Here is an 11,946-nt window from a genome sequence, read left to right as displayed (position 1 = left end):
GTGGCCCCTCCAAATGGAGCCGACCAGTAACCTACTTCCCCCTCTGAGCTATCCCATCATCCATTTGGAGTGGGCGTAGGCTCAGGCAGCATCACAAAGGTTCAGCTCCTCCCTGCTGTATCCTGGAGAGACAGAAGGAGGGAGGGAGAGGATCAGGGTCAGATGAATACCAGTGTGAGTGTGACGAAGGCAGCAAATGAAGAGGAGACTGTGTGTACATGTGTGTGAGAGAGGACGAATCAGGGAGGGCTAGAGAGAGAGAGAGTTGGAGGGGGGGTGGGGGGCATTGTGTGTGTGAAGGAGACAGAGAGGAAACCCAGACAGGAGGAGGAAGAGGACCTTAGAGGGAGGAAGGAAAAGGGGGGCACGAGGGAAAAAGACAAGACAAGAGGACCCAGATTAAGAAGGAAGATGGCTGAGCCGGAGCTGAAATCCAGGAGCAGCCGAGAGAGCGTTGCCAAGGCAGCCAGCCAGGAGAAGATAGGGGGTAGGTAATGCATGCTCACACTCCTGTAGATACCACATGGTGCAGGGCGGCATTATGCCTCCATGCACCCTGATGCAACATTGCCTGATGCAAAAGTACCTTCAGATTGATGTGGCTATAGAGATGCATCAGGGTGATTTGGGTGTCTATGTGATGGTGAAAGGTGGGATAATGTGAGACGTTGTGCACCTACAGCTACTGTTTCCTGTCCTTTACTGAGAGTCTAAATACAATAAACTGCTTTTGGGTGTGTCTACCAGAACAGAGGGAGCGGTAAATAAGGGAAATCTCAGCCAACAGGTTTTTACAATTAATCATAATCAGCCTGTTTTTCAACAGTTCATGCCAGCAATGTACCCACATTATTAAACAACAATGCATTATGCTCTGCTGCTTGACATGACTTGTTTTTGTTGTCATATATGTTTGGTATTTCATTCTCCTAAATGTACCTGCTTAAAATATCTCAACAAAGAAATACTTCAAATAATACTTTTTCACTTTGATCATTCTCTTTCTTTTGTGATCTCTGGCAAAACTAAATGTTCATACCTCAGATGGGAAACTCTTGTCTGAACTTCTGGTTCTGCTGTCCTCTCTCCTCCAGCAGTTGAATCAGAACCAGACCAAGATGGTCTTATTGTGGAGCATCCAGCATCTCCAACTACCCCCATGGTCCCTTCTCCCACTAGCCCTGCGACAGACTCTGCCAAAGGGGAGAAGATCGTGCTCAAACGCAGCATCACCCTCTTCAATGGAGTGGGGATGATCATAGGCACCATCATCGGCTCTGGCATTTTCGTCACTCCAACAGGCGTGGTCAAAGAGACCGGCTCAGCGGGGCTCTCCCTGATCGTCTGGTCTGTCTGTGGGGTGATCTCCACCATGGGCGCCCTGTGTTACGCCGAGCTGGGCACCACCATCACCAAGTCTGGGGGAGACTACACCTACATCCTGGAGGTGTACGGAGAACTGGCGGCTTTTCTTAAGCTGTGGGTGGAGATGCTCATCATCCGGCCCTCTTCCCAGTATGTGGTATCGCTGGTGTTCGCCACCTACCTGCTGAAACCTCTGTACCCAAACTGCCCTGTGCCCGATAGTGCCGCCAAGCTCCTCGCATGCTTGTGTCTAAGTGAGTGTGGGTTGCTGGCCTTTAATGTTCTAATTTTTATTTTATTTACAGATGACACATTCACATATTTTACTTTATTCCAGATGTCTATTCCCCTAATGCCTTACTTTTATGTTTTTCTGTAGCCTCCCTGACGTTTGTAAACTGCATCAGTGTGAGAGCGGCTACCAAGGTGCAGGACTTGTTCACAGCCTCCAAACTGCTAGCCTTGATCATCATCATCCTCTTTGGCTTCATCCAGATTTCAACAGGTGAGTCCTACTTGGTCAAAGTCTACTAGACAGAAACACAGATGTTTAATGTGTCAAATGTTTCTTAAATAAAGATGTCAGGTCCATAAACCTGTGCTGTATATAGCATTCTGTGGCCACAGGTCTACGAAACACACCTACAACAACAGCAGCGTTACATTACAAACTCATTCTATAACTTAAGTTGAAATTGTTTGGCAGCTGAGTTTTACATTTAAATCTTTTTCACTATTTGATATCATTTTAAATTTGAAGACTGACGTCTCGATAACGATGTTGACAAGTTGATGCTGAGTAAAATCTCCCACAAAACGTTATGGAAAACAAGCTGGCTTGGTTTCTCTTTTGTGTCAAAAAAACTAATGCTAAACACTACTAAACATAATGTGTATGTTTGATAAGGCTTCTGCCAGTATTATCATCATATTATATTAACCTTGGCCAAACAAAAATACATGGGTAAACCCTTTTTTGAAACTGTTTTTCACACTCCAAACCATCTTCAATGGTTGAATAAGTGTGTTTTTGCCCCTTCCTAACAAGCATTCTGCCCCATCCAATATGAAAAGTGTGTGTTCCCCAGCATGCAGCTGTACACCTTGTCTTAAACCAACTCCCACTTCTTTTTATTACCATCAATACTGTTTGTAGGTTTTACCAAAGTATAGTTAACATCCGTTATTGTCTCAGAGTTTATTGGCGCTGCTGAAACCGAAGTTTATTTCTTTTGTCTCTAATGATCAACAAATTGTTGACTGACACTAATGAGCTCGACCGAGCAGACTGCCCTCCTTTCAGTTTGTTAGCACATCAGTTGCTGAGTCTGAACACAAGGCCTTCTGTCTGCAGCATGATGAGTCTGAGCAAGTGTGCAGCCAAGAAAATGTGTGTGCGTGGGTGTACTTTGAAGTTGAACGCTGATGAGCGTAGTTAGTTTAATAAATATCTGTACAATGTGAATACAGACAATTTGTAAACCAACATTCTAAAATGTATATCCTCATGTAACAGAAATACTGGACGTTTTAGAAACATTAATGCTGCAAAAAAGAGGCAAGTGCTCTGATGAATGCAGTCAGTCATTGTTCTTCTCAATTTGAGCTGAATCTTCCATACCATAGCCCTAAACATGGAGGCTGTTGTGGAGCATTGCAAATCAATCTCTAACAGCAACAGATAGATGTGCTTTTCAAAACTGAGATAGCAAAGCAACTTTAGCTCTGGTCAAGACATTCAAAATAAAACCGCGTGGCAATCGTCTGCTCCGTTTTCCATCTGCTGCCCCCCACCCTCTGCCTTTTTTCCCTTCAAGGCCACACCCACTCTCATTGTGCTCCACACAGCGTTGCCATGGAAACTAGGCGGCGAAGCTTGCCGGCTTTCAGAGCACAGGAGAGAAGGACGGAGTGAAAAAATAATGTGTGTTTAATAGGCCACCCATAGTCATTACCATCTGAAAGCGACAGGTAGAGGAGAGAACCATGCGATACCTACACACACGCACACACACACACACACACACACACACACACACACACACACACACACACACACACACACACACACACACACACACACACACACACACACACAGTACATCAAAGCAGATGTTCAAACCTGGAGGCAAGTGTTCCAAACTGCCTAGTTGAAAATGTCAAGCCTGTCAAAGGGCAGGGAGCTACAGCCTGGCCTTCATGCACAAATGAAATGAAGCAGCAGCAGCCATGAGTAAGAATCCATTAAATGTCTATGAAGTCACACAGTTAGTTCATGAACTTAAGCTGCAAGTATAGAGAGAGTGACAGAGTTATATTTCCCTTTCAGTTGTTTTAGATTCCTGTAATTCCTTTTCTGTGTGTGTGCGTGCGTGCGTGCGTGTGTGTGTGTGCGCGTGTCTAGGTGATGTGCCGTACCTGACACTAGAGAAGTCATTTGAAGGCAGTAAACTAGGAGTGGACAACATTGTCTTGGCTCTATACAGCGGTCTCTTTGCTTTTGGAGGCTGGTAAGGCATTTGCGACCTATTTCAAAATGTTTTACAGACCGGAAATAGTCACGATTTATTTAACTGTATGCTGTGCAATATAGATTACAGTTATTCCAGTCTTTATCTAATCGCTGACATATTGTTGAACTCTTTGTATTTGTTTTTAGGAACTACCTGAATTACGTGACAGAGGAGATGATCGATCCAGAGAGGTAACATAAATGTTATGAAGGTTGTTTTGAGCATTGTACATGCCAACCACATGACTTCCCTTATCCATTACTGAGCTTGTTTACCATCAGTTGACTGCATGGAGATACAGTTTTCAAAATGAGTTGATGCCCCTCACATTTTATTGCAATCCAAAAGCAGCCTCAAAAACAGCTTTAGAGCTGAATAAACACATTTAAGTTGTAGTTTTGAATTGCATCAGTGTATTTAGATGTTCCAGTTGTTATGTATTGTGTTAAATAATCTAGAACACTGACCGTTGTAAAATAAATATATGAATTACTATTGTCACATTTGCCAAACAATTAGACATAATTCAAAAATAAATAGGAGATTGTTCCTCAAATTACCTATTGACCTTTCCCCCCAGGAACCTGCCCTTGTCCATCATCATATCGATGCCTATAGTGACGGTGGTGTACGTTCTGACCAACCTGGCCTACTTCACCACCATCTCCCCCGAACAAATGGTCGAGTCTGAGGCTGTTGCCGTGGTGAGAATCATGTCTCTTTCATAAAGTTCCCAAAGCAACAACTCAAAGCCACCAGTTGCATCTTGTTGGTATGAGTAGTGTTTTCTCATTTATGTTGTTGTGCTTTTTGTCAGACCTTCGGGGAGTACCACCTTGGTGGGATGTCCTGGCTGATTCCTGTCTTTGTGGGACTGTCCTGCTTCGGAGCCGTTAACGGATCCCTTTTCACCTCAGCACGGTGAGTGTTTTCACAGAGAGCCGGGGTAAAGGTTAGCAGGGGTTTTCCCTTTTAAGACTGCTCCTTTTCTCAGAAAAAGGACGCGCCCCCTCACCCCCCTTAGTTTACTTGGTTAGTTTTGCTCAATTCCTGGAAGTCTTTGGGATCATGATTATGTTATTTGATCCCATGGGACTCAATAATTGAGCCAAGAATGCCTAATAGTACTGTTTGATGAAACTTCAGACTACAACAAGAAAAAGTCTGTTCCTGAAGTTGGGATAGTGTGAACTACTTTTAAATTCCTCATAACTTCTGTACCTCTGAACTTATTCTTTGACCAACTTCAACACATATACAATACTCTATCTATATGATCTTTTTACCAGGGAAATATGTTTTTGATTGAGCCTCCCTATAAACTTCTTCGAGTCCCTCTGGGGACTTTACATCATCTCAACTTAAAAGACCTTTGGTCTAGAGAATAACTCTATATAAGATTTGTATTGTTCCAATACAACAGTTTATAGCTGCTTTTTTTGTTTGGATTGGAAAAAAACGACAGGGAGTTTCTGTTTGTTTGGCTGTCTGTTAAAACATTTTAAAAAACAAAAGACTGCTCCAACAGGTTAAGGCTCAATATTTGCTTTGCGGATTACATTTCAGTCGCAAATTGATCTTTACAGGTTCAACACCCAATGTTAGAAGGATGTGCAGTTTCATATACATTGAGGATGAAACATGTTACATAGGCAACTATTGCATCACAAAACAACCACTACAAAGCTTTCCCTCTTCCAGGTTGTTCTATGCTGGAGCTCGAGAGGGTCAGCTCCCTGCTGCTCTGGGATTGGTCCACACAGACGTCTTCACACCGGTGCCATCCCTCATCTTCACAGTAAGACTCCTGCTACCCACAAGAATTATCCCATGGTTACTCTTGTGTTTTATCAAAGATCACATTTAGAAAATTCTGGGTGTGAGAAACAACCTATAATAACATCCAATAAGATTTAATTAAAGGTGGATCAAGCATCAATATTGTTTCTGACAGGTGTCCTCTAGTTAAATATGGTTAGTAGTTAGTTATTTGTTGTTGTTATTTGTATTGAACACGATTATTTTAAGTAAAAACATCTGAAGTTCACAATGAAAGCATGTAGCTTATATATATATATATATTTACATTTATCTTGAGGAGCACAAGTTAAATGCATAACTAATATAATCTTGTCTTCCTTTTCCCTTGTATCAGTGTTTGCTGTCCATGATGTACGCCATCTCCAACGACATTTTCTCTGTCATCAACCTCTTCAGCTTCTTCACTTGGCTGTGCGTGGGTATGGCCATTGCCGGCATGCTCTGGCTGCGCTTTACCAAGCCCGACCTCAGAAGGCCCATCAAGGTAGGGTACCAACGTCTAAAAGGTTGTTTTGCATGTTGGTAAATGCTTGTTGCACTGGAGATTTTCAGGGGATTATTTTTTAGAGGAATTGAGATTCACTGAGAGGTACACAAGTCAAGTAAGACCTTGGCTTTACCTCAACCTCAGCCCGTTTCTTTGTCGAAAGCAACAAAATATCTCCTGGTGTTATAGAGCATCCACTTTTCTTTCTTTTAAAGACAGCACCATTGTTTCACTGCCCTTGTTATTATTTTGAAGAAGAACCATGCTTTGTTTTCAGAATCAGAGGGAGTGGGGTTTGGCTCTTTGTTTCTGTTTCATCATTGGAATATTACGTTGGTTCTCTAGCCTTTTATCTTTGCTTTGAGCCTGAGCCATTTGATTTGAAGATGAACCTCTAACAAGGAATTGCTATAGCTCGAAATATACTTAGTGTAGGCCTACCTAATTTTAAATTATCCTCAAGCAGACTCGCCCATTTACAATGTATAATATATATAATTGCATTATAATTATTGAGGCATAAATGAATAATGATACGTAATATCTTGTTGGTTATCATTTGTATTTTTTTTCTGTAGTAACAATTAACTTAAGTAAGTTGTGTAGTAAAGCGTTATAAATTGTACTAAGGAAGAAGTAGCATTAAATGGAAAAACTTAAAGTGGACCTATCATGCTATATTTGAAACATATATTATAGGGCCATACCTATATAAAACATGTCTGTGAAGTTTTTTTTTCAAAATACCAAACAGATCATGCATTTTAGCCATGCCTCATTTCGCTCTATTTGCTCTTTTCCAGCCCTGTTTTTGCAAGGGCTGATTCTGCTTTTGTGGCAGACTACAGCGCCACTTACAGGCCTGGCATATGTACTACAGTGTCTCCAGCGCTTTCGAGCGGTCTCTCATTCCCCTGATAGGTGGAGAGTTGCCCATATAGGCGGAGCACCCCTTTTCTGACGTCAGAAAAATTCAAATAATAATCAGCTCCGTTGCAGCCCCGTTTTTAGAGATTTGGGTATGGAGGAAAAGAGAGAGGGTTGTGTTTTTGACACTTGGTGAGTTCGCTGACACACCGGGGATACATATTCATGCATAAAAGACATACAAAAGTGCATTTTGCATGATAGGTCCCCTTTAAGTAAGGTACCTCAAAATTGTACCAAAAAAGTACAGTACTTATGTAAATATACTATAACACAAATGCTTCAATAAGCCAATAACTTAGATGGTTTCATCTATCATTATTGTATCACACCATCTGTTATATCTACAATACTCAGTATATAAAATGTATAGTGTTTTCCGGCTTTTAAGACATATATGCATTATTTTACAACTTATTGCTGTCCATAACCAAAGGCATAATATTGTATGAAGCAGGGACGTGCACAGGTACGGGCTATTGTTGCCCATTTGCCCGTTTTGTCTGACCTGCCGCTCCGGAGAGAGTGAGAGTTGTTTTTTGTTTCTGTTTTGGCCGAATCAACATGATAAGCCCACAATTAGTATTGTAGCGTCTCGCTGCGGGAAACACACCTTGTCAGCGCTCTCATCTGCCCCCAGTCACGTGACTTTGTTTACAATCCGACAGCTGAAAGCAAAGGAAAGCCTCCGGCCTCATATGGCTATGGTGATCATACCAAATGCCTGCCTGGCTTTGGTGGCCAATCCCAGGGTCAATCTGTCCCTGGAAATGTCCCCGTTTTTAAATGGTTATATTGATTTTGAGCTTTCTCATGGCAGTTACAGTATAGGGGACAAACCAGGGGACTTTACTTGACAGTGTCGGTTATTTACAAAAAAAACACCTAAATAAATATACTTGTTATTGTGCTTCTGTCTTTCTGTGTCTTTTGCTCTGCTCCGTAAACTCCCTCACTGCTCTCTCTGTTTTCTCGATCGCCCTCTCACATACGGGAGAACCCTTCACCATCCCGCTTTATTGTAGGATTTCTGCCATGTCTCTACCACTTTAGTTTGACCATCTCTGTTATTAAGTTATGGAATACTAAATAAATAAGCAATTAGATACCTTACCGTTACTGCGCTCATAAAGAATGAGAAGAATTAGAATAATGCGTATTGAACTGGTTTAATTAATTAGTTAGTTTATTTAAGGTAATTAGTTAGAAGCCCTATTTTATCAGTAGGTCTATGTCTGCACAGCAGTTACAATTGTCAAACTACATTAAAACAGAATTGTCCCCATTTTTTCTTTAATAGTTACTAACATTAGATGTTAAAAATGTGCCTGAATAACAAATGTAGCAGTTGGACATAAAAGTCAACTGAGTGTCACTTGCAATGACATTGTTGTGTTTTTATTTCATGAGCCTTTTACATTAAAAAAATGTTAGAATTTTCAAAAGGTCTTATGTTTTTTTTCGGGGGGGATGCCCTTTTTCAGGTTTAGAGCAATAACCTCTCCAAATGTCTGTGCACGTCCCTGGTATGAAGTCACATTACCTTACATTTGTCAATAATACATTCTAGAAGATGAGTTCTCTTAAATTTAGTCATTTTTGTCAAACATCAGTATTTTTTTCTACCCTCCTCTTGTCTAACAGGAACACATACCTACATCTGTCATATCCTCTTTTCTCAGGTTTATCTTTTCATTCCTGTGACCTTCGTTCTGGGCTGTGTCTTCATGATCTCGGTGTCCTTCTGGGCGGCTCCCTTTGAGTGCCTGATAGGCACCGGCATTATTCTCACAGGCATCCCGGCGTACCTACTGGGCTACAAGTGGAAAAAACCCCATGTGATCAAGAAGATGTCGGGTGAGTGAGAGATGTGTTTTTTGTAATACAGTCTTTGTGTATTTGTTCAGGCAAGGCCGGAGAAGCTTCCATTACTGTTTGTTGTGAAATTCATGTGAGAATATTTGCTCGAGTGCAGCTGTGGGCACTGATACATTTGTTTTGTTTGTATAATCTGTTTGAAGAACTCCAACAAAGGTGTTAATCTAATGTTTAATACAAATCTGACAATATTCAACCTGCAGTAACCTAGCAAGAGAAAACAGCTGATGTGATGAGTTGTTTCTCCTCAGAAATCTTCACCATGTTCTGTCAGAAGATCTTCATGGCTGTTCCTGAGGAGAGGGAGCAGCATGAGGCGGCTGAATAACGCTGGACACACTGAAGGACTGACTGTCAATATTATCATCTGAACATCCTTCATATGTTTACATTCATTCGCTTGTGATTTGGCTAACGCAGTTTTTTTGTGAAACTTGAACTATCCAGGCAGGGAGCTGTGGAACACATTTGTAATGTGCAAATGCAGGCTGGAAAATGACGGAGTATTTACGTATGCTCTTATTTAACCTTCAGAGTAACCAACATATTTTGATTACACTGCAAAATTGGAAAAATATATGTCAGACTGTGACATTTCCCACTTGCCTTTCCTCTAAATTTGAAAGTATTTCCTAAAATGCTAGAACAGGAATGCATTAGTTAGAAAGTTAATGGAGAGCTGAGTAAGTGTTGCAGACACATCATTTAATGTGTGCGTTTGAAGCTCCAAACAATTCACTCTGGTGGCCTAAAACTTACAAGTTAATGGTTAGTAAATACTTTCTTCTAGTGGACTAATTTGCAGTAAAAAGACCTTTCCTTAGAAACGTACAGTGGACAGTATAAAAATAGGGTCAGGGTTGGAAGAGGAAATCATTAACAAGCATAGCACTTATTACATTATACTCAGACTACTAATATTTGTTTTCATGACTCCAATATTTGTATGTTTTTGTATTCATTTGATAAATGAAGTCATAGCACCATGTAAAAGCGCAAGCTAAAGTGAGTTAAAACTGTGTATATGTCATGTTTCCTGGAGATGTGTTGCTGTGAAGTAGGTCTGTTTGCCCGATTCAATGCTCTGTACTGTATGTGACGATATTTGATGAAATGACTGTGGATACCAGCAGCTGTGGCATTATAAGAAACTAATGACCTGCATAGATGTCATTTTGGTTGTATTTAAAAAGCACCATTGTAGTTTTTGTGTTTTGTATTGCTTGTATCTATGATCTGTGCCGGCTATGTCGGTGCTGATATTCCATTTGTTATGTTTTATTGTTACTATAAGACCAGAATGAATGTTGCAAATTAAGTGACATCAGTTTTGCCTTTATATTTTACTGATAAATTCTTACTTTTTAACTGAATATTTGAGGTTTTCCCCAAATTATTGAAAGCACTTTTCAACTCTACTTAAGATACCAGAGGAAAATATATGGAGGTTTTGTTTGTTGGGAAAAGCTTATAATAGAGATTCCACTTTAACATCACAAAGTCTGGGTTTTGCCATTACATCTACCAAAATTGTTAATAATAATTCATACTGATTGAAGACGCCCAACAAAAACACATGTGCCATTCCTCCAAAATACATTTTAGGTAAAGCTTTCGGAAATAGTCTCCAACATTTTAATTGACAGATAAAATGTTGTGTTTCTCTTTTGAGAAACACAAGCACTCCTCAAAGATCATTGTGTTAGTAAAGGGAATTTGGAGCAAGGCAGCACAACAAAGTGGACAAATATCAATCGAAATAAAAAAATACCACCATGGATATACATCATCATACATAAAGGTAGAAGGAAGAACGTGTAGTCTGCTAGAGCTAAAGAAAAGTTGATGGGAAAGTTTATTGAACATTTGGGAACACGTTGCACCTTTTCCACTACACAATTTATCAATGTTTAACTGTTAGATAGCACAACAGTAAACAGCACAATAGTTCAATAATTAATTATTTATGTGCCCTTTATTACAACCTATGAAAAACATATTTTATCATTGATTGAATGAAAAAATTGTTTATAAAGACCACATCATATATTTCATGTCATGCAAAACATACTGTATCTCGACGTACAAAGTGGTACTGTTTGTATAATTAAGTCCTTTAAATGTATACACCTAATGCAAATGTTATGGAGAAAAGACTAGTATAGCAAATTTTGTATCTAAAAAATGTCATTTTTTGCGAGTGTTGTATGTCAGTGACCTTGGCGGTGCCTGTAACAATAAAAATATTTTTGTTCAAAGTTGTTGGTGTTTTGTTCAGCCAAAATGAAAGTTTCCTAAGAAGGTTCTTCACTGTTGCATAAATGAAGAGCCCTTATAAACTTGCATCAGTTAACAACAAGGCCAGCCCCAGCCGAGAACAAGCAATCCCACGACACGAGAGAGCCTTTAAACAAATGGGGATGTTTCACAAGCATGATTTTACTCAGAATGTCGTAAAGCAGCTGTATCATCTCAGCCATCAAGTGTTTGGGTAGTGGTCTGTATGAAATGCTCTGTCCTCTGTTGTATGTCGTGTCTTGTTTATATGCTTTCAGACAATGGTGCTGCCAATGCCTGTGCTGTAAGGAGAGTTCATTTCCGTCTGAAAAGGAAATGAGATGGTCCAATGGCTACTGATAAAACCAGTAGCAGTACTGATAGAGACAATATTAGAGATGGCAGATTGGACAGGCAAGGAGCTAATATTGCACAAGTGACATACTGTATAGTGTATTTTGATGCCTTCTGCAAAAATTAAAGGCATCAAAAAGAGAATTGACTTGGAATACCAAACTATGGCAGTTTTTATGGCATGCTAAAATATGCAATTGGAAGTATTATGTTGACAAATCTGAAAAAAATGACACAGTATAATGTACCAAAAAAAAGTAACGCTATAGTAACATAATATAGAATTTCGAAAAAAGGTCGTAGGCTCAGTGCGTAGGGACCTGG

At 40.1% G+C, this 11,946-nt stretch overlaps 1 protein-coding gene across 1 annotated transcript; it reads left to right on the top strand.

The window, feature by feature from the left end:
- Positions 1 to 315: 315 nt before the first annotated feature.
- LOC104956590 (large neutral amino acids transporter small subunit 1-like) lies at positions 316 to 11,249 on the top strand. Its single transcript, XM_010784102.1, has 11 exons — positions 316 to 487; positions 1,095 to 1,619; positions 1,745 to 1,870; positions 3,770 to 3,875; positions 4,025 to 4,069; positions 4,459 to 4,582; positions 4,696 to 4,799; positions 5,580 to 5,676; positions 6,034 to 6,183; positions 8,796 to 8,970; positions 9,243 to 11,249. The coding sequence occupies exons 1-11, from the start codon at positions 412 to 414 to the stop codon at positions 9,317 to 9,319; spliced, it is 1,605 nt and encodes a 534-aa protein (XP_010782404.1). The 5' UTR covers positions 316 to 411; the 3' UTR covers positions 9,320 to 11,249.
- Positions 11,250 to 11,946: the final 697 nt, after the last annotated feature.

The sequence above is a fragment of the Notothenia coriiceps genome, unplaced genomic scaffold (assembly GCF_000735185.1).
Source record: "Notothenia coriiceps isolate Sejong01 unplaced genomic scaffold, NC01 NC01_scaffold00026101, whole genome shotgun sequence".
In the NCBI taxonomy this organism is placed as follows: Eukaryota; Metazoa; Chordata; class Actinopteri; order Perciformes; family Nototheniidae; genus Notothenia; species Notothenia coriiceps.
Note: the sequence above shows the minus strand (reverse complement) of the source record. Positions and strands in the feature narration are given on the sequence as shown.